At 41.2% G+C, this 23,086-nt stretch overlaps 1 protein-coding gene across 7 annotated transcripts in view; it reads right to left on the bottom strand.

Annotated features, from left to right (window-relative positions):
• Positions 1-23,086, bottom strand: part of abi1a (abl-interactor 1a) — a 157,658-nt gene that overhangs the window by 5,557 nt on the left and 129,015 nt on the right. For 2 of the 7 annotated variants that reach the window (XM_060922544.1, XM_060922543.1), the window contains 2 exons: positions 11,691-11,885; positions 490-576 (listed from right to left, as the gene is read on the bottom strand). The exons of 2 other annotated variants lie outside the window; for them this stretch is intronic. In XM_060922544.1, coding sequence (XP_060778527.1) covers positions 490-576; positions 11,691-11,885 — 282 coding nt within the window. The remainder of the gene's footprint in view (positions 1-489; positions 577-11,690; positions 11,886-23,086) is intronic. 3 more of the 7 variants (XM_060922545.1, XM_060922546.1, XM_060922547.1) reach the window with 2 other exon arrangements.

Below are 23,086 nucleotides of genomic sequence, written 5' to 3'. Positions count from 1 at the left end.
GAGAGGAGAGCAGTTCAGTTCAGCGAGCACTGAGACACGCCACCTCCTTTGCACTCTGCTCCAAGATCACAACCAAGTGTGCTGTTCATTTTCCGTCACCGAGAGTCCCAAAAACCGGACTCTGTCAGAAAAAAAAAAAAAAAAACATTGTAACCAGCTTAGTCGAGGTTTGTATTGGCTCATGTGGTTTATAACAAAAATGAAAACAATCACAGCTTCATCTTGAAGCTCCATCACTTTCTTCTTTAGCGCAGAGCTTTCCACTGGGTAAGGGGCGTGGCCTAAAGTCAGAAGGCGGAGTTGTAGAGTAGAAGTGATGTAAGTAATGGACGTGATCGCCATATCACGACATTTGGGGTTTTGAAGGGGGAAAGTGTGTATGTTTTATTTCTAGCTGAGTTATTTCTATCCACATGCTTCACACACACACACACACACACACACACACACACACACACACACAGCGCACTGGGGGTGTTCAGCACTTACTGTTTTCCTGCACCCGGGCCACAAAGCCAGTGAGGGGAATCTGTGGAATGAGCTGAGGCATGGGGGGAGGTGGGGGAGCAACAGACACTATACACACACACACACACACACACACACGTAGAGAAAAGGAAGAGAGCAGGAAATAAAAGTAAACAGTATATTAGGCCTGATGAGAGAAATGACTGTGCAGGCGTGTTGATCCACGCTGAAGGACTTCTCTCACTCACACACACGGCCAAGTGACTAATAGAACAAAGAGTTAAAAAAAATTTATTGTATGTATGTGTGTTTGTCATCACACACACACACACACACACACACACACACACACACACACACACACACACACAATATTCCACTTCCAGCTAAATTAAAATACAAACAGTAAGAGATGAAATAAATATTCTCGTAAATCCATGATGAAATGAAGCTACAGATTATTCTGAAATATTATTCTTATTTTCACCAGTTTTACTGCACTTCATTTATTTATTTTCTATTTTTGCCCTAAACATAATTTTTAAGTCAGTCAGTGTTTATTTCATTGCATTCTGAATGACATTTTAACGGAGCAACGCCACATTTCAGGTGAGCGCCTTTACAAAAATAAAGGAGCTACGAAGGTTCCATGAGAACCCCCGCACGGTTAAGAAGAACCCTCGCGCGGTCAGGAGAACCCCCGCGCGGTCAGGAGAACCCCCTGACCGAAGGATCTTTCACCAGTTTTGTTTCATGAAGCTTCCTGTTCTGTGGAAAGGTCATCATGGCAGGAAACAGTGACTGAACTCACTGAGGGGGAAAATAAAAGGATAAAGAACACTGAACCCGACACGTTCTGAATGTGGGGTCTGAGGTTTAAATAATAAAAGATAAATAATGACAACTAGGATCAAATTAAACTTTTGAGAAAAATGAGTGGAAAGTTTAATCATTAAAAAAATTTCTGTTTAACAGAAAGCTTATGATACACATTTAAAGAACGAGTCACATATTTTAACATCTGTGGTGGGGATTTTATTTTATAGTTAGTGGGGGTCACTAGTTGCTACAACAACAATAACAACAACTACTACTACACTAACAACAACAATGACGATAACAACTACAACAAATACTCCAACAACAAATAATACAACAATGATGACAATGACAACAACGACAAAAACTACTACACTACAACAATGACAAAAACTATGACACTAACAACTACAACAATGACGACAAAAACTACTACACTACAACAACGACAAACTATGACACTAACTACAACAATGACGACAAAAACTACTACACTAACTACAACAACGACAAAAACTACGATGCTAACTACAATGACAAAAACTACTACAATAACAAAAACTATGACATTAACTACAACAACGACAAAAGCTATGACACTAACTACAACAACGACAAAAACTATGACACTAACTACAACAACGACGACAAAAACTACGACACTAACTACAACGACAAAAACTACGACACTGACTACAACAACGAAAAAACTACGACACTAACTACAACAACGACAAAAACTATGACAGTAACTACAACGATGACAAAAACTACAGCAGTAACAACAACAAAAACTACGACACTAACTACAACGACAAAAACTACGACACTAACTACAACAACGACAAAACTACGACACTAACTACAACAACGACAATAACTACGACACTAACTACAACAACGACAAAAACTATGACACTAACTACAACAACGACAAAAACTACGACAGTAGCTACAACAACGACGACAAAAACTACGACACTAACTACAACAACGACAAAAACTACGACACTAACTACAATGACAAAAACCACGACACTAACTACAACAACGGCAAAAACTACGACACTAACTACAACGACAAAAACTACGACACTAACTACAACAACGACAAAAACTACGACACTAACTACAACAACGACAAAAACTATGACACTAACTACAACAATGACGACAAAAACTACTACACTAACTGCAACAACGACAAAAACTACTACACTAACAACTACAACAGTGATGACGACAAAAACTACGACACTAACAACTACAACAATGACGACAACTACAACGAATACTACATCAACTACAACAACAAATAATACAACAATGATGACAAACAAGTACAACAAAGACAACAACTACTATAACTACAACGCTGACGACAAACAACTACAACACTAACTACAACAACAAATAAGACAACGATGATGACAAACAACTACAGCAACGACAACAACTACTATAACAACAATGTCAAACAACTACAACAACGACAACAATGATGAATGCTACTAAACTACAACACTGACGATGACAAACAACTACGACACTAACAACTACAACAATGATGACAACTACAACAAATACTACATCAACAACAACTATAACAGTTATAACACTGACGATGACAAACAGCTACTACACTAACAACTACAACAACAACAACTACAACACTGACGACGATGATGATGACAAAAACTACTAAAACGACAACTACAACAATGACTATATCAACTACAACGCCAACGATAACAATGACGACAACAAATACTACAACCACCACCCTGATCTAGAAACCAAACAGTTTCCTCCTCAGGCACGTTTTCTGACGTTTTTATTTTTAAGTGTGTCAAATTACTTATCAGCCCGTTTTTAACAGATAGACGAGGCAGTTCTCAAATACAGAAGACAGTTTGCTCACTAACACACACGCTGTGTCCGAAATCGCTCACTCGCTCACTACTCCCTATATAGGGAATTAGTATATAGAGGACTATATAGTGAACTCGTTGGGAAAATGAAGAAACGCTTTCGGACACTACTCCGTCGCGCTGCTATTTACATCATTGCTGTCGCACAATTAAAACGTGCCGTATCAGGCGGCTGGTGGGTTTTCAAAATAATAAATACACGCATGTATTTTTGTGATGAATCCATATTATACTGAGCGCATTTCCCACATTAATCAATACAAAAGTACTTTGCGTCTGCTGCATCTTTCAGTTCTTTTAAATCAAGGCCAAATCCTTTCTTTCTTCTTCTTCTTCACCGCTGCCTTTTATTAAATCAAATTTGAGGCTTTTGATTAATTCCCCGCTCTGCACTCTAACTTTTATTCTTGTATTTTATCTCTCATTCTATTTTAGCTTTTTTCTATTCTCTTACTAGTTTTAATTGGACTTGAATGTCTGTTTATAATGTGTTTCTTCCTCCATCCGTTCACCCCAACACAGTTTTGTTTTTTTCATTCAGCGCGACCACAATGCATGATGGGATATACTGCTTGGTTAGTGCCCATCGGTTGTTCACTACTTTTCACGGTGCATTGTGGGATACTATGAGTCCACTATGTAGGGTGTAATAATTCTCACGATACATTCGGACAGCACTACAACATGGCGAACTCGCGAGGCTATATAGTCCACTATAAACAGTGAGTAGTGAGTGATTTGGGACACAGCGACAGTCTATTTCTATATTTCTCTTTCTGATCTGTGGATCTCCTGATAAACACACAGTTTAATCTGGTGTTTCACTGGCGAGTCGTCAGTATACAGGACTGTGCAGAAGTCTGAGTCACCCTGGTTTTTTCTTTAGGACAAACTTCGTCATCGATTTTTATATGATGTCTTCTACATTATCGAGTAGAAAAACATTTTAGATTCCAAACATTGGCTTTCCAGCACAAATTAAATGTTGCAGGGTTTTTTTGTACGTCAGTGAAGAAAAAGGAGCATATTGCACGAGAGAGAGACAGAGAGGCAGAGAGACACAGAGAGATAGAGAGACAGAGAGAGAGAGGCAGAGAGACACAGAGAGATAAAGAGACAGAGAGGCAGAGAGAGAGAGAGAGGCAGAGACACAGAGAGATAAAGAGACAGAGAGGCAGAGAGAGAGAGAGAGGCAGAGACACAGAGAGCCAGAGAGGCAGAGACACACACACACACACACACACACACACACACACACACACACACACACACACACACACACAGAGAGAGAGACACACAGAGAGAGAGAGAGAGACACACACAGACAGAAAGAGAGAGACATAGACAGAGAGACACACACACAGACAAAAACACACACACACACACACACACACACACACACACAGAGACACAGAGAGAGACACACAGAGACACAGAGAGAGAGAGACACACACACACACACACACACACAGAGACACACACACAGACACAGAGAGAGACACAGAGAGAGAGACACACACAGACACAGAGAGAGACACAGAGAGAGAGAGAGACACACACAGACACAGAGAGAGACACAGAGAGACACAGAGAGACACACACACACAGACACAGACAGAGACACAGAGAGAGAGACATACACACACACAGAGACACAGAGAGAGACACACAGACACAGAGAGAGAGAGACACAGAGACACACAGACAGAGAGACACAGAGAGAGAGAGAGACACACACAGACACAGAGAGAGACACACACACAGACACAGAGAGAGAGAGACACACAGACAGAGAGAGACACACAGACACAGAGAGAGACACAGAGAGAGACAGAGAGAGACACAGAGAGACACACACACAGAGAGAGACACAGAGAGAGAGACACACAGACACAGAGAGAGACACAGAGAGAGAGAGGCAGAGAGACACAAAGAGATAAAGAGACAGAGAGGCAGAGAGAGAGAGAGAGAGAGGCAGAGACACAGAGAGCCAGAGAGGCAGAGACACACACACACACACACACACACACACACACACACACACACACACACACACACAGAGACACACACACACAGAGAGAGAGAGAGAGAGACACACACAGACAAAGAGAGAGACATACAGACAGAGAGACACACACACACACACACACACACACACACACACACAGAGAGAGAGAGACACAGAGAGAGACACAGAGAGACACACACAGACACAGAGAGAGACACAGAGAGAGACACACAGACACAGAGAGAGACACAGAGGGAGACACACACACACAGACACAGAGAGAGACACAGAGACACAGAGAGAGACACACACACACAGAGACACAGAGAGAGACACACACACACAGACACAGAGAGAGACACAGAGACACACAGACACAGAGAGAGACACACACACAGACACAGAGAGACACACACAGACACAGAGAGAGAGACACACACAGACACAGAGAGAGACACACACAGACACAGAGAGAGACAGAGAGAGACACACACAGACACAGAGAGAGACACAGAGAGAGACAGAGAGAGAGAGACACACACACAGAGAGAGACACAGAGAGAGAGAGAGACAGACACAGAGAGAGAGACACACACAGACAAAGAGAGAGACACACAGACAAAAACACACACACAGAAACAGAGACACAGAGAGAGACACACAGAGACACAGAGAGAGAGACACACACAGACACAGAGAGAGAGAGACACACAGACACAGAGAGAGACACAGAGAGAGAGACACACAGACACAGAGAGAGACAGACACAGAGAGAGACACACACAGACACAGAGAGAGACACAGAGAGACAGAGAGAGAGAGAGACACACACACAGACACAGAGAGAGAGACACACACACAGAGAGAGAGACACACACACAGACACAGAGAGAGACACAGAGAGAGAGAGAGACACACAGACACAGAGAGAGACACAGAGAGAGAGAGAGAGAGACACACAGACACAGAGAGAGCCACACACAGACACAGAGAGAGACACACAGAGACAGAGAGAGAGAGAGAGAGAGCACAAGACAGACAGAGTGAGAGAGACACACAGAGAGAGACAGCAAGAGACAGAGACACAGAGAGAGGGAGCAAGAGACAGAGAGCGAGAGACAGAGCAAGAGAGAGAGATTTATCAGAAAAAAAAAACAAAGAAGGCTGTTGGGTTTTGCTGCAAAACTAAGAAGCGAGTGTGGTTATTTTTGAAGGCTCTACTGGAGAGCACTACTTCACATGTTCCTCAGACTTCTACCCAGAAGTGTATATTTGAGCTGCAACGCTGGAATGAAGCCTCACTTCCCCGATAAACATCTCGAATCCCTCACGTATCTTCCCCAAACTATTTATGGTTCTGATGAAACGTTAACCCATGAAGTCGCAACCTGTTTGAATGATCATCTCTGCTTTTGTTTCCTGAACAAACCCGGCGCTCGTATTCTCACTTCCCTTCATGTGTGTGTGTGAGAGATGGTGGAATATTTTGTAAATGTCTCCCATTTTCACTCCGAGTGTGAGACTGTAAAGTCGAGCCAGGACTCAGACGTGAGCTGTTCTATTAATACAGATAATATTCCACAGGTTTTCCACCACGAAACACGGCTTGTCTCGCCTAACTACACATAAAACGATGCCTGATTCGGTCGCGTTTCCACCACCATGTGAACCGTACAGTACCCCAGTACCCATACTGAACTTAGCTCTTCTTCCTCGGGTACCACGTGAGCCGAGTCGGAACATGTGGGAGGAGCTAAACACACTACTTGGGTCAGCAACATCGTCCTGATCTCTCATATGCTAAAATTCACACTCAACCCTTTTATTTTAAATAAATTGATAAATAAATATTGATTTAAATAAATAAAATTTTTAATTTATCAGATCTGCAAAAAATAAAAATGCTCTGTTTCTCAAAATGCAGTGAATGTGGAGAGAATAAAACAGTTATTCCCCTCAATATCGTCGTACGTCCACTATCAGATCACGTACGACTCGATTACATGGAATAACTGTTAAACGTACGCTAATTTATATTTATATATCACACACACAAAAATAATATTTAACATGTAAAATAAAAATCAACTTGAAATCTATTACCTCCTTCCAGTCAGCTGGTCTAAATAAAAAATCTAAAAAGATATACGATATATAGAAAAGGATATTGTTGAATAATTTTTCATGATCTTGATGATCTATCATCATTTCGAACAGCCCTACCTTTTATAAATAACCTCTAGAGAAACTCCTCGTATTTAAAATCGCGTGATCGGAAAACGAAACGTCCTGCCAATAGTTGTGGGTTCGGATTCGTCGCCTGCGCTCTGAGGTGGAAAATCGATAACAGACGCTGCTGAAGTGTCCATCACGCTCAGGAACAAGCTCAACAACTCAGCAAGTTCCTGAAGGAAACCCAGCAATCGTCTGAAAGTCCGTGTTCATTTTTAAAGCAGCGCTTTTTAATATGAATTGGATTCCAATTTCGGTGATTAATCCTGACTCGACAAATCTGGATTTCGATGGGGAAAAAAAACTGCATTTCTGCACTTCTACACTGGAGGAGTTCAATACAGGATTAATGAACGTCACAAATATGCAGACGCTGCACTGATGTGAAAAGTGGAATGGGAGGATCGACTCGCTTCCTTACACTGAACAAATTCATCACAAATGTGCGTGAAGTTTAAAGCAGATATGCAGAACCATGGCCTCACTTTCGTTTATAAATGCCTTGAGACCTCAAGAATGGCACAGGAATAGTTTTAAGCGTTAACAATAAATCTAATATTGTATTTTTTACGATTAAAGTAATTCATAAAGGTAGCAGTCGGAGTGAATGACCTTGACATCTGTAACGTCACAGCAGGAAGTCTATCATTCTCATCGCCATTTCCGCTATATTAAAACACAGAGCTGGCTGCAACTCCGATCCTCCATTTTGAGCTAATTTATCGCCGTGCGACGCAGATGTGTTGCTGGCCGGTGCAGCAACACAACAGAAGGTGGATTTACGTTGCATTCATGGTCCAAGAATGTTCAAACTGCAAAGATTTGGATGCGTTTTGCGAGAAGTTCATGGGCACGTTGGGCGCCTATGAAGTGGTCTCTCTTCTGCTCTGCACATTTTACTGAAGACTCGTACGAGACCTCTGGTCTGTTGAGGAGCGTCGGCTATAAGCCCGGATTGAAAGCGGGTGCAGTACCAACAATTAAAGGAAAAGAAAACTACAAGAAAAGGAAAGTATTTATTTATTTATTAAAACAAAAGTGATTTAGTTGCACCAGTTTTCCCGGAGTGAGCCGAGGGTTGTTGCTAAAACCCGGGACGGAAAGGGATGTGATATATCGCTCGGTCACTGACCTCCCCGCGGTCGTTGCTAAAACCAGTGACGTCCCGTTCCGTCCCGGGTTTTAGTAATTGCCTGAGCCGAGCAGTAATGGCGGAGTACACAGTACGGAGAAAATGGAGAATGAGTGGAGCAGCCGTCTGATTTCTAAACCGGATATCGCTGCCATTTCGCCCTTACGTGGAAGAAGTGAATGAACGGAGAATTGAATGAACAACTGAAAGTCAGATTGCTTCAAAACAATCGGCCATAAGATCGGCCTTCAAGAAGCGAGAACGCGGACGGGTAAGCTCCGACTCTCATTTGGATATAAAACAACAACAAATACACGTTGTTTACCTGCATTTAGATTAATCCATGTAACTTGTGTGTTTAAGTTAGCGGTATAAGATTATTTAATTTGCTTCAGAATGTGATTGTCTCAGTTCATCTGATTATTTAATTAGCCTTTTACGTTTTATCAGTGAAAATGCATGCATGTACATGTATGCTGCATAAGTTATAACACCCATCCTGTTTTAATGAGAGTCAACCTACAATCAATGAAGTCAAATCAGTCTTAGTTGAGCAAGTCGGTAACGGTATTTCTTACTTTCACCGTAAATTTTTATTTATATGACTTTGGTCTATAGCTGTAAAAGGCCTCGGCCTTAAAACCGGTTACCGCAGTGACGTCACGCACTCAGGGCTGGTTGGCTCAGCAGGGCAGCTCGAATGCCAACTTTGCGGTCGATTTTAACTCTCAAAAATATATATTTTTTAAATTCCCATTGATGTAGCATACAAGAGTCAAGGATGGAGATACTATCCACTCAGAAATTTACTTAAAAATAAAGGGTCTGCGTATCTGCTTTAAGTGGTGTCTTCGAACACAGTAACTATAGACCTACAAAATCACCTGCAGGGGCTTGCATAAGTATTCACTCCCCCGTGACCTTTCCCACATTTTGTAGTATTACAACCAGGAACTGAAATGGCCTTAATTGGGTTTATAGGTCATGAATCTACAGTAAATAATGAAAAAAAATTAAAATCATTACATAAGTACAGTATTCACTCTTGCTGTTGCTGAGAAACCACTAAATTAGCTCTGGATCAACAAGTTACCAGGAGAAATCGCAACCAGTTGAATCAAAATTTTAAGTCTTGGCATAAAGCTCTATGTTTGCCAGAAACCTGATGCTACTCATCACACCATGCTTACTGTGAAGCACGGTGGTGGGAGCATCACGTTAAGAGTCATTCGGATTGCTTCTCTGACTAATCTGCTCTCTCTGACTTTTGTCGAACAGCCTCCTCTTGGCAGACTTATGGCTGGACCACATTCTTTCTGATGCTTTTCCAGAACTTTGTTCTGACCTCCTTGTTCTCATATTCTTCAATTTCTTTCTTACAGTCTTCCATTATATACAGTAATGTACAAAAGTCTAAGGCCCTCTGTTTATTTATTTTTTCATACCGTCTTTGTGATAGATTTCTATTTTATGATTTCTACAGAGTCAAAACATTACAAAAACATTTTTAGTGTTCCAAACGTTCGTTTTTTTGTTTTTCCAGCACAAAATTAAATGTTACAGGAAAAAAAAAATGTTTGTCTTTGAGCAGCATATTCCATCCATAAGGGAGCACTTTTTAGATTAAAAAAGAAAACACAAGATCAACTGTGAGCTACTGCTATATACTTACGTATCCCCCACTCTCGCTCATATCAAAATGCAAGCGATCAAAGGAATAGGACACTTATTATGAATGTTGACTTCAACAAATAATGAACCCTGAAACAAATAAGTAAAGAGCAGTGTCTCTCCCCAGGGATTTCAAATAGCATCCTGGTAAACTGTCATTTCGAAATAGCATTTTGCTTCTTGAAATAGTGTCAAAATCCACCCTGTGTGTTTCGTAAATACATTCAGTCGGTAAACAGGAAGTCGATGTGCGACAGACCTGAAAACAGTAAACACGGTATAGAACCCCAAGCTGAAGCTCGGTACCAAATATCAAGCAGTTGTGATTTGTAGTTGCTGAGAAAAATGGTCCGAACTTTTTGTAAATCCACGCTATATGTTTCATAAATACATTCAGTCTGTAAACAGGAAGTCGATGTGCGACAGATCTGAAAATGGTAAACTTGGTATAGAACCCCAAGCTGAAACTCGGTACCAAATATCAAGCAGTTGTGATTTGTAGTTGCTGAGAAAAATGGTCCGAACTTTTTGTAAATCTACGCTATATGTTTCATAAATACATTCAGTCGGTAAACAGGAAGTCGATGTGCGACAGACCTGAAAACGGTATACACGGTATAGAACCCCAACCTTGGTACCAAATATCAAGCAGTTGTGATTTGTAGTTGCTGAGAAAAATGGTCCGACCTTTTTGTAAATCCACGCTATATGTTTCGTAAATACATTCAGTCTGTAAACAGGAAGTCGATGTGCGACAGACCTGAAAATGGTAAACTTGGTATAGAACCCCAAGCTGAAGCTCGGTACCAAATATCAAGTGGCTATGATTTGTGTTTGCTGAGAAAAAGGGTGTTTCAGACAGACGGAAATACGGAGATATGGACCCCCCCCAAATAATGAAGGCTACTGGGTTTTGGCGCAAAATGAAGAAGCGGGTATGCCAGTCAAAGTGTCCAGAAGAACTGTGGCTGGTTCTGTAAGATGCTCAGTAAAACCTACAGCTCATTTCCTCATAAATCTGCACTCACTATGTTTTTTTTTTAATTCTATTTAAAGCAAAGGGTCGTCTTGCACCGAATATCGACCCGAGACTTTTGCACACTACTGTATGTATATCGAAATGACACCAACTGCACACAACTCAACTTCTTTCAACTAATCATTTGACTTCTGATGGCAGCAGGCTGCACCAGAACTATATCAGTCTTCCTCCTGCTTCATTATTATGGGCTATTTTGTGTAGACTCATGACATACTGTCCCAATTAAATGCATTTCAGTTCCAGGCTGTAACATGACAAAATGTAGAAAAGGTAATGGGGAGTGAATACTTACGCAAGAGTAGGTGGAAGAAATAATAATAATAATAATAATAATGATCTTCAGCGTTAATTACAGTACATGTACGTTATTTGTTGTACGTGTCTTACTTGAGTTGTGTGTAAAGGTGGCCGGAGCAGCACCGTTGACGTTGGTGTGCTGCAGAGGGAGCTGAGAGGAGAGAGACGGCGCACGCCTGTACGTCCCCGTGGCTGAAACCGTGGACATGGACGACGTGGTGGAATTGTGGCGGGACATCTGCCGCGATATTGTTCCAAACTGAGAGACGGGGGCTGGACCGAGCCCTGGGCGAGAGATCAGCATGGCCATCACCCAGAGAGAAAGAGAGAGAGAGAAGAAACCCAGAAAACAAAAATCAGTTACACCCTTAAAACCAAAAGGAGGAGGTTATTAGTTCTCTGAATGAATTTGTTTAAGGCCCCATGAACAAAGTTAAAGCGGAGAGAATGATCTGTAAGGAAAAGTAGAGCAGGAAAAACATTATCCAGTTCCATAAAAGATCATAAAGACCCAGAGTGAGAAATAGAAATCAGACCCGACTCTGATTTCACTTCGAAATGATTTAGAAGATTGAGAAAAATCCTGAAAGTAGTCATTAGAGCAGATGATGAGGTGATTAAAGGGACACAGCACTGAGATAGCCGAGATGGCGCTTTGCACCTAATCTCGCTTATTCAACTTTAACCCTTCCTTAGCGTTAGCTCCATTAGCATTTGTAACAGGAAAGAGATGAAGAGAGGAAGTAGTTAGGCTCCGGTCCAGATTTTAAACTTTGGCCTGGTTCGAGGCGTCTCCTGGGACCGCACGGCTCATGAGAGACTGAGTCACAAGGGCGTGTCACCACACACACAGCTTATATGAAACTAAACACACCCTACTGGAAAACACAGCGTTCAGCTGTGCTGAAGGAAACCTGATCCGGACGACAGACGGTGACAGAGGACCGTGTTTATTTTTAAATAGATCACGGTGTCCTGATGACATACTGGTTATAAGAAAACATATCTTAATAATCTCTATTTCGTAAATCGTATGTACAGTTAAAAACTTCTAACACACCTCATCCAACACAGAGTGAGACCAATGGAAAATAAAATCAATCTAATTCAATAATAATAATAATAATCTAATTATTATATATTTAATAATCCAATAAATAGAAGAAAAACACGATACAAGATCTTATTAATGAATTAAAAACATGGAATCTTTGCGTACAAAACTCTAGATTACACATTTAAAAATTTCAGAATTAATCTTAAGAGCAACATTATTATTAGCTAATTTTGTGCGTATGTTTAAAAGGCATGACAGATCGATTATAAATAAATTTCTGTATTTGAAGGCTTTTTTTTTTTTTAATTAACCGTGTGTGTGTGCAAACTTTATTTATTTTTAAAAAATTACAGTCTGTGGAAGATTAAAATATTCATTTAACATCAAAATAATTGAAATGTTTATTTCAGTGTGAAGACACGCTCAAGGGAAAGACTAAATTAAATTTAACTTGCACCAATAACCGTCGATATTTTGAGAAATTCCTCTGTAAATTTTTTTTTAAATTCCTGACAGGAATGAAGAATGTAAAATTTCATAAATGCAGCTCATCTAGGTGGGGAAACTTTTGGCTTGGCAGTATTACAAAAAAAAATTTTTTTCAGTCAAAATATTATAGTATTTCCAGTAACTTGTAATATTTCTACACTACTACGTGTGGTTCATAAAGGAAAATGGCATTTACAGGACATCATAATGACAGAAATTAACACGTATAACAGTAAACAAGGCTTTCGGGAACGGGTTACATAACGTGATTGTGAAGTGAGCGGCGCGTCAAGGTAAAGAAAGCGTCAAGTTTCAGAGGCGTTTCCCCCCAAAAGTGAACAAAAATCCTGGGGGGGGGGGGGGGGGGGGGGGGGCACCCTTTTATTATTACAGTTTAAGTACAAATAAAACGACATAACCAAACTCATCATTTCTACCTGTGCTATGCTGCCTTGGACGACGTGCTGCGAACACGGACATCATTTAAGACGTACACTACCGTTCAAAAGTTTGGGGTCACCCAGACAATTTTGTGTTTTCCATGAAAAGTCACACTTTTATTTACCACCATAAGTTGTAAAATGAATAGAAAATATAGTCAAGACATTTTTCTGGCCATTTTGAGCATTTAATCGACCCCACAAATGTGATGCTCCAGAAACTCAATCTGCTCAAAGGAAGGTCAGTTTTATAGCTTCTCTAAAGAGCTAAACTGTTTTCAGCTGTGCTAACATGATTGTACAAGGGTTTTCTAATCATCCATTAGCCTTCTGAGGCAATGAGCAAACACATTGTACCATTAGAACACTGGAGTGAGAGTTGCTGGAAATGGGCCTCTATACACCTATGGAGATATTGCACCAAAAACCAGACATTTGCAGCTAGAATAGTCATTTACCACATTAGCAATGTATAGAGTGGATTTCTGATTAGTGTAAAGTGATCTTCATTGAAAAGAACAGTGCTTTTCTTTCAAAAATAAGGACATTTCAAAGTGACCCCAAACTTTTGAACAGTAGTGTAGTACACACACAAGCGAGCCAAATGAACTCGTATTCGGTTGCCTGGAAACCTAACCTAAAAAGTGGTAGCTAAATAACACAGTAATGTAGTAAATCACGGTGACCTCGCTTGCGAATTAAGTGCTTTAATACAGAATTCACATTACGTCTCATCTCATCTCATTATCTCTAGCCGCTTTATCCTGTTCTACAGGGTCGCAGGCAAGCTGGAGCCTATCCCAGCTGACTACGGGCGAAAGGCGGGGTACACCCTGGACAAGTCGCCAGGTCATCACAGGGCTGACACATAGACACAGACAACCATTCACACTCACATTCACACCTACGCTCAATTTAGAGTCACCAGTTAACCTAACCTGCATGTCTTTGGACTGTGGGGGAAACCGGAGCACCCGGAGGAAACCCACGCGGACACGGGGAGAACATGCAAACTCCGCACAGAAAGGCCCTCGCCGGCCACGGGGCTCGAACCCGGACCTTCTTGCTGTGAGGCGACAGCGCTAACCACTACACCACCGTGCCGCCCATTCACATTACGTGTGAAAGATATTCATATCTGGTTACTGAATTAATTTTCCCTTGATGTTTAGGAGTTACATGACCGCGTATAGTAAGCCGGAGAGCTACTATATGACGGCTCTGATGAAAAATAAATTGCAGTGCAGAAAAAGATCGTCTGATGGCTCATTAACCCACCTAATAAAATATTTTAAAAACAACAACAAAAAAAAAAAAACATTTCTCAAACAGCCAGATCATGTCTCGGTCGATGTGTGAAGTGCAGGAGGCAGATTTCCAAGGAGTAGCTAGCTATAGCTACAAGATTTCATCACGCCACAACAATAAAGCGCATTATGTTTACACAAACACCAAATAAAAACTTTTTCTTAGCTGTGGAACAGACTTGTAACGGTTTTAGTAAAACCGTTGCTTGCTTTGGTTTTGTTTTACGCAAGACACGTGTCATGCACGTAAACAGATCTTACATCACGTAAACAGTTTTTTCAGAATTCGAATTAAAAAAAAAAATAACACATTCTCCAGTCAGCCAGATCACATCTCGGTCAATGTGTATAGTACAGGAGGTGCATTTCGAAGGAGTAGCTAGCCATAGCTACAGGATTTCATCACGCCACAACAATAAAGCACATTATGTTTACACAAACACCAAATAAAAACTTTTTCCTAGCTGTGGAACAGACTTGTAACTGTTTTAGTAAAACCGTTGCTTGCTTTGGTTTTGTTTTACGCAAAGATACGTGTCATGTACGTAAACAGATCTTACATCGCGTAAACAGTTTGTTCAGAATCCGAAGTGTGTTTAAAAAAAAAAAATCATCATTCTCCAACAGTCAGATCATGTCTCGGTCAATGTGTGTAGTACAGGAGGTGCATTTCGAAGGAGTAGCTAGCTATAGCTACGGGATTTCATCACGTAACAACAGTAAAGCGCATTATGTTCACACAAACACCAAATAACTTTTTCCTAGCTGTGAATTGTACTTGTAACTGTTCTAGTAAAACAGCTGCTTACTTTGGTTTTGTTTTATGTAAGACATGCGTCATGCACATAAACAGATCTTACATCACGTAAACAGTTTGCTCAGAATCCGAATTAAAAAAAAATACGTTTACGCATGTGACACTGTCAGAACAACACTGACATTAAAACAATAAAAGCTGCAGAGTGTAAATTTATAAATCCCAGACACCCAGTCTCAAGGATATAACGTTGTTTGCATACGACACTGGCTTTGATAACGAATACAAAGATTATCCATGTTGCTGTAAACAAGCTTGTGTGTTTATACAGAAAGCTGTGTAGATACGTGTTCTCTGATGGGCATTTCCTGTTTACGATGCTTGATAACCATCCCTCGTATAGAAGGGAAACAAACAGCATGAGAGAGAGAGAGAGAGAGAGAGAGCAGAAACTTGTGAACAGGGAAGACGAGGTGGGTCGATTGTGTCCTCAGCGCCCCCTCGGTATCTCTGGAATGCCTGCTGTGGACATTTTGCTCGATTTTCAGTACGAAACTGAGCTTTTCTTTGTGAAGAACAGACCTACAGTTGGCAGTGGGATGGCTGCTTCCTGTAGCATTCTCCAAAGAAAAACTTCAGTGTGGAGAAAAGAAAATTATTCTAGTTACACTTTTATCACACTGCGATTATAAACTGTGTTACCATGTGAGTACCAAGACTCTAAACGAGTCCTTTTTCACATACACACCGGCCTTCAATATGTAAAGTTAAAACACTCGTGCTTTTAAACACTTTTACGTGAAAATAACCAACAGTTGATTGGTGTGAAGAAGTGGCGTTACTGTTACTACGCAAACGTTGATCGTTTTCCTATAACCGCACATCCTGAAGGGCTTTATTCGCCTTATATCACAGCAATTTGTCAACATTTTTATTCAATAAAGAACAATCGTGGGGCGGCACGGTGGTGTAGTGGTTAGCGCTGTCGCCTCACAGCAAGAAGGTCCGGGTTCGAGCCCCGTGGCCGGCGAGGGCCTTTCTGTGTGGAGTTTGCATGTTCTCCCCGTGTCCGCGTGGGTTTCCTCCGGGTGCTCCGGTTTCCCCCACAGTCCAAAGACATGCAGTCCAAAGTCCAAAGACATGAATGTGAGTGTGAATGGCTGCCTGTGTCTAGGGCCAAGTTTACATTAGGCCGTATCTGTCTCGTTTTCTTCGCGGATGCACTGTCCGTTTACATTAAAACGCCTGGAAAAGCCGGGAAACGGGAATCCGCCAGGGTCCACGTATTCAATCCAGATCGTGTCTGGTCCGGTGCTGTGTAAACATTGAGAATACGCGGATACGCTGTGCTGAGCTCTAGCTGGCGTCGTCATTGGACAACGTCACTGTGACATCCACCTTCCTGATTCGCTGGCGTTGGTCATGTGACGCGACTGCTGAAAAGCGGCGCGGACTTCCGCCTTGTATCACCTTTCATTAAAGAGTATAAAAGTATGAAAATACTGATGCAAATACTGATGCAAATACTGCCCATTGTGTAGTTATGATTGTCTTTAGGCTTGCCATCCTTCCACTTGCAAGTGGTAAGTGATATGCACTGAGATCACACACACACAGCGGCTCAGTCCCGAATCACTGCTTGTGCACTTCACTCGCGCGCTCTGTGAGCTGCGCAGGGCCGGAGTGCGCACCCTCCAGAGGGCACTCGCTGTTCAGGGCGGAGTGATTTGGAGTGCAGGATGCCTGCGGAGCCGAGCGTATCCGTGTATTGGCGTTGCTGTGTGCACGCGAATCGTTTTAAAAACATTAATCTGATGACCCGCTGATACGGTCTAATGTAAACCCCACCTAGGTGTCAGCCCTGTGATGACCTGGCGACTTGTCCAGGGTGTACCCCGCCTTTCGCCCGTAGTCAGCTGGGATAGGCTCCAGCTTGCCTGTGACCCTGTAGAACAGGATAAAGCGGCTAGAGATAATGAGATGAGATGAAGAACAATCATGCCATACTTTTTTTTCATCCATTTAGAGTTACAATTCATGCTGTTTTCCACCACAGTAAAGTCTTCAGGAGAGAATCTTGTAACCTTGTAAGAGAATGCCGATTTTGTTGTTTATAGCTGCTGTAATGCAAGTGAATACAGGAACTAATGTGTTTGAAGGACATTCCACAACATTAAATCTAACCACAAATGTTCATGAAGAAAAGAAAAGCAATCACTGGAAAATATCCATGGTGTAAGGGGGAGGTTGGGGTGACACTTCCAGTCTTGCTGTTACAGTAAAATAATCAACCTCAGGGGTGATCGCTACAACCACTCGAATGGTTTATTATTTTACTACAACAGCACGTACCCAAGTTCTATTCCTTAACGAGCACTTTCTGACCAATCTCTGGTGAATTTTGGGAAAGAACCTGGCCTGCAAGTCGGCGTAAACAAGACCAGGACCATGCTTATTGGAAAGTTCCATCACCAGAACATCAAGGCCATAGGAGCTCATCTGGCCTGCCATCAGAACCACCATGACGACCAAAACATCAAACAGAACTGAAATGTGACGACGTGAGAGAGGACCAACCTCCACGACAAACTGTTTACAACAGGAAAATCAACAAAAGGACTAAATTTTGTTCCTCGAGAGAAGATCGACCCAAAACATCGATCAGAACTGACTTCGGATGATAAATGAGAGAGGAGATACAACTCTAGTCAGAACAAAATGAGAAAATTAAAGTTGACCCAATTACTAACTTGTTTGCAAAAATGACAATACAATGACCAAGTGTTGTGCAGAAAGTCGAGTTCTTTCAAATAAAACAATCAGAACTGAAATCCATTGAGAACTGAGAGACGAGATACGATTTAACTGAAAGTAAACAAATTGTTTACAACAAGAAAATCAACAAACAAACGACCAGGTTTTGTTCCTCAAGAGAAGATCGACCCAAAACATTGATCAGAACTGGAAGCAGGTGAGAAACAAGATCAACTGTGAGCTACTGCTATATACTTACGTATCCCCCCTCTCTCGCTTATATCAGAACGCAAGCAATCGAAGGAATAGGACACTTATTATGAATGTTGACTTCAACAAATAATGAACCCTGAAACGAGTAAGTAAAGAGCAGTGTCTCTCCCCAGGGATTTCAAACAGCATCCTGGTAAACTGTCATTCTGAAATAGCATTTTGCTTCTTGAAATAGCGTTAAAATCCACGCTATATGTTTCATAAATACATTCCGTCGGTAAACAGGAAGTCGATGTGTGACAGACCTGAAAACGGTAAACACGGTATAGAACCCCAAGCTGAAGCTCGGTACCAAATATCAAGTGGCTATGATTTGTGGTTGCTGAGAAAAAAGGGTGCTTTGGACGGCTGGAGATACAGACAGACCACGGGTGATTGCTCTAAGACAACGAGGGAGGCTCAGCCTCCTCTAAAAATGACGAACATCGTGTAGGATGAATTGCGCTAGGCTTATGTTATAGCCGACCTTATAACATTGCTATTTCAGATCCAGAATCATAGAAATATATGTGCTCAACCCACTACAGTGCGAAATCATTCCGTTATAACTTTCCCCAGTTCGCCTAATGTGCGCGTGAGTTTTTCCCCCTCGTGACAGCGCGATGCAGCCCAGCCTCAGTGGACTTCAATGGCATTTGGGAGCGATGCGCTTTTCAATCTCAAAATGCAAGACGGTTATTGGACAAATACTGCGAAAACGCCCGCCCATGGACTCCCAGCCTCACAGTGGGAGGGACATGTCAAAGCTTTCCGCGAGGAGACTGGTGATTGGTGAAAGCGGCCGGATATTTTCTTTGATTGACAGCTCGTTTCAACTATAGACAGGCAGCGGTGAATTTCAGTTCAGTCCCATGCGGATTCTCAAGTGCTGTGGTGTATTGTAAGAGATCAGCTTACATTTCGATTTCATTCATTACATACGGTTTCTACCAGCTTTTTTAGTTTGTATATATTTTCATTGTAAATAAAGTGTAAATATAGTGTTGTCAAGTTTGCTATCTTAGTTCCAGAAATTTCGTTTATTTGAGTGACTGAACTTGAACTTGAGGGGGCTAGTCAGCTAGCAAGAAAGCTGCGCACGGATGCCAAGCATTGCTGATTTAATTTTGGCGAAGCCATTTGCCAGTCTTCCTTTCGAGGAAAAAATTAAAATTAAAGAGCAGGGTAGACCAACGCCTCAAATTGACTTGGTGAAAAAGGTAGGGAATAATACTCGTTCCTTTCAGCTCTCCTGGTACGAGAAAGTGAATTGGCTAACAGCAAGTGACCCACATCAACAACAGTAAATAGGCTACTGTAGTAATATGTCATGGATGGACCAAAAATATAGAATCTATTTAAAATGTTTATGCTGAGTATATTATATTGGAATATATATTTTTCTGGATATGAATTAAACACAGCTACAATTTGGAAAACATTTTTAAACAAAAACACAGCCGAGAACATTTCACACTACAGACCTGGATTAAAAGTGAAGGGTTATCAAAATTGTCAATAAAACATTTCTCAGTCAAAATAAGTAAAATATAGGGAAAGTGTGTTTGAATGAAATGTGTGGCACCCAGCTCTCTGTTTGGCTCCCCAAGGTCAGTGCTTGTGCCTATTCCAGAACACTCTGCTGTTACTGCTGAGGTTCCTGACAAAGAGCTGCTTTCAATAATGATCAAATTTTAAACAACATGCCACAATTTTAAAATATAAAATGTTAAAATATACCCCCCCCAACACCACCATCATGTATATTGGACAGTAGGCTAATGGGCCAAAAGAACCTGTTATTTCACAGTTTGTGACGCTGCCAACAATCAGCCAGATCAGAGGCAAGAGTATGGGCAAAATTTATGTGTTTTTTCTTTTTTCTTTTAAAATCTGGAAATATCGTAACCGACCAGCCTCCCCTGTTTGAAAGACTACCAGCTGCCACTGAGACAGACAGAGGTAAAACTGAAATCCATTGAGAGAGAACTGAGGGAGGAGACACGATTTAACTGAAAATAAACAAAAAGTTGCAAACAAATTGTTTCCAACAGGAAAATCAACAAACAAATGACCAAGTTTTGTTCCTCAAGGGAAGAATGTCCGATAGCAGGCTCCCTCAATTCCTGCTAGATTGGGTTCCTAGAGGTGTTGGATGCCCAAGACTAAACATCCTGAAGACGCTGAGTAACGATCTTGAGCTGTATCTAGGAGAGGATTACGATATTGCGATGGGGAAGCATTAGATCAAGCTGAATGGCACTGAATCCCATGTTCTGCCAAACAACGATGAAGAGATTGTGAGCAGGCAGACCCGCCGCAAAACGGACGAAGACCTGACCAAGGTACAAGGTAAGGTTTGACCAATCAGAATCCAGAATTCATTTCTTACATATAAACCAGCTTCAAGTGTTACCTTCGGAGGTCATTCGAATGCAATATGACCTTCTTGTATAGTAGAATCAGGAGATTTACACCAAAGCTGTTCTGATGTGTTGTAAATCTACACACATACCCACCACCACTAGATTAAAATATCCATCACCATCCACCACCTCCACCAACTGTAGGGTCGAAACGTCTCAGTCCACACCATAAAACTGCCTTTATGTCCAGTCATTATGTCCAGCAATTAATACGACCTTGTCAAATTATATTTTTCAAGATTTCATCAGTCTTCAACGTGCATTTACAACAAGGACGATGATGCATCTGTGTTAAAGGTGACGTGAATAACGGTGATTATCTCATTACAATGGCACCTGTCAAGGGGTGGGATATATCAGGCAGCAAGGAATAGAACAGTCAGTTCTCGAAGTTGATGTGTTGGAAGCAGGAAAAATGGGCAAGTGTAAGGACGGCCAAATAGATGACTTGCAACCACGTGATCAAAACGTGAGCGTCCAACATGATGGTGGATCTACAAAGGAACTAGGCTGGCAGCGGCTGGAAGCGTGTCTGTAAACAATGCTGAATTTTCTCAGTATTACCACGATTTGAACGCTCGAGCGAAGATTCGATACAAACAGATAGATCGATATGTGTGGTTTTGATCCATATTATTTAAAAAAGTCCGACTTTTCTGAAGATAAGACGCTTCTACCATACCAACCATCGAGTACCCAGATATCACGTTTTATCTGGTTTGGCTGCTGAAGACTCAAGGTTTATTTTTTTTTTGCAAATTTGATCAATAAAAACTTTATACAAAACGTCCGACAAAATCATTTCTGCTTCGGCGGACTTCTTAACAACCTATCGATGGCTGCACGAATTGCCTTTAGTGTTATTTAAAAAATTTTTTTTTAGAAAGTGCCATCTTGCTGTCGTGCCGAGGTATAGAATCGCTTTAGACGTTGATTTAATTCTTCCTCGGACATTTCGGTTCTGTAATTTTCAAACTTCTTTGAGCTTTTGAACCGGTCAAAAAAAATTCAACACATTTTAATGCTTAAAGACGAAGAATGTAAACGAACCGGCGAAATGACAGGAGCAATTTGTGAAAAATGCAAAAATAATCAATCATTCTTGAAAATTTTAAAATAAAAATTAAAAACATACGTTCTGACCATCAAATACTTTCCATATTTTGTTGCTTTTTGTTGAATTTTTTGGGGTTTTGTTTTCGAGTAGAGTTTTTAATTTCATCCTCGGTTGGTTCAGCAACACGTTCCGCCATTTTGTTTTTCTCTACTCACGGTATATGAGCTGATATCCTAGTAGTAGAGCAGCCAATCAGAGCGCACGGTTGCTCATATCCAGTGAATGTGAATAGAATAATTCTATTTATTACCACACCATCATTGGTGTCTCAAAAATCACACTTATTTACAGTTCCAGATAGTTTTTGAGAACTAAGAACTATATTTTGAGAACTATAGCAGAACATTTGACTTACGGACGAAACACAGCCCATGTTTCGAGTGGGTGCCCGGTCTGGATTGTTTCTATTGTATAATTTTGCTGGCGCTCCTAGAAACGAAATAATAATACACGTGTTAAAATTATAACAACGACCGAGTGAACCACGACAAGCGAGAACGCTCATTTTATAGCAAAATTCTAGCAACATGAAATAAAATTCTTCCATGATCTTATCGAGAAAGCTTTTGAATCTGACCTGAGAGAAAACGATTACTGCAAACACGAGCTCTTTTGGTTTTGTTAAATCAGCCCTGCCGATGTTGTTCAGCCGTGCTCGTCTCGTCTCCGTACTAAGCCTCAGAGTTTCCTCGCTCTCTTTCAGAATCACGGACGGAATTCTAAAAAATCGGGACGTGCCACGGTCACGAGTCCTGTTGTAACCACAACCATATACAGCACAAAGATATGGCAGAGCTAAAAGAGCGCTTAAAGCAGTGGAAAAACAAAGCGCTGCGCACGCGTGAGTATGTTTTGTATGGAATGTTGCTTGACCCCGTATTTGTATC

The sequence above is a fragment of the Neoarius graeffei genome, chromosome 5 (assembly GCF_027579695.1).
Source record: "Neoarius graeffei isolate fNeoGra1 chromosome 5, fNeoGra1.pri, whole genome shotgun sequence".
In the NCBI taxonomy this organism is placed as follows: Eukaryota; Metazoa; Chordata; class Actinopteri; order Siluriformes; family Ariidae; genus Neoarius; species Neoarius graeffei.
This window is presented reverse-complemented; position numbering and strand designations above follow the sequence as displayed.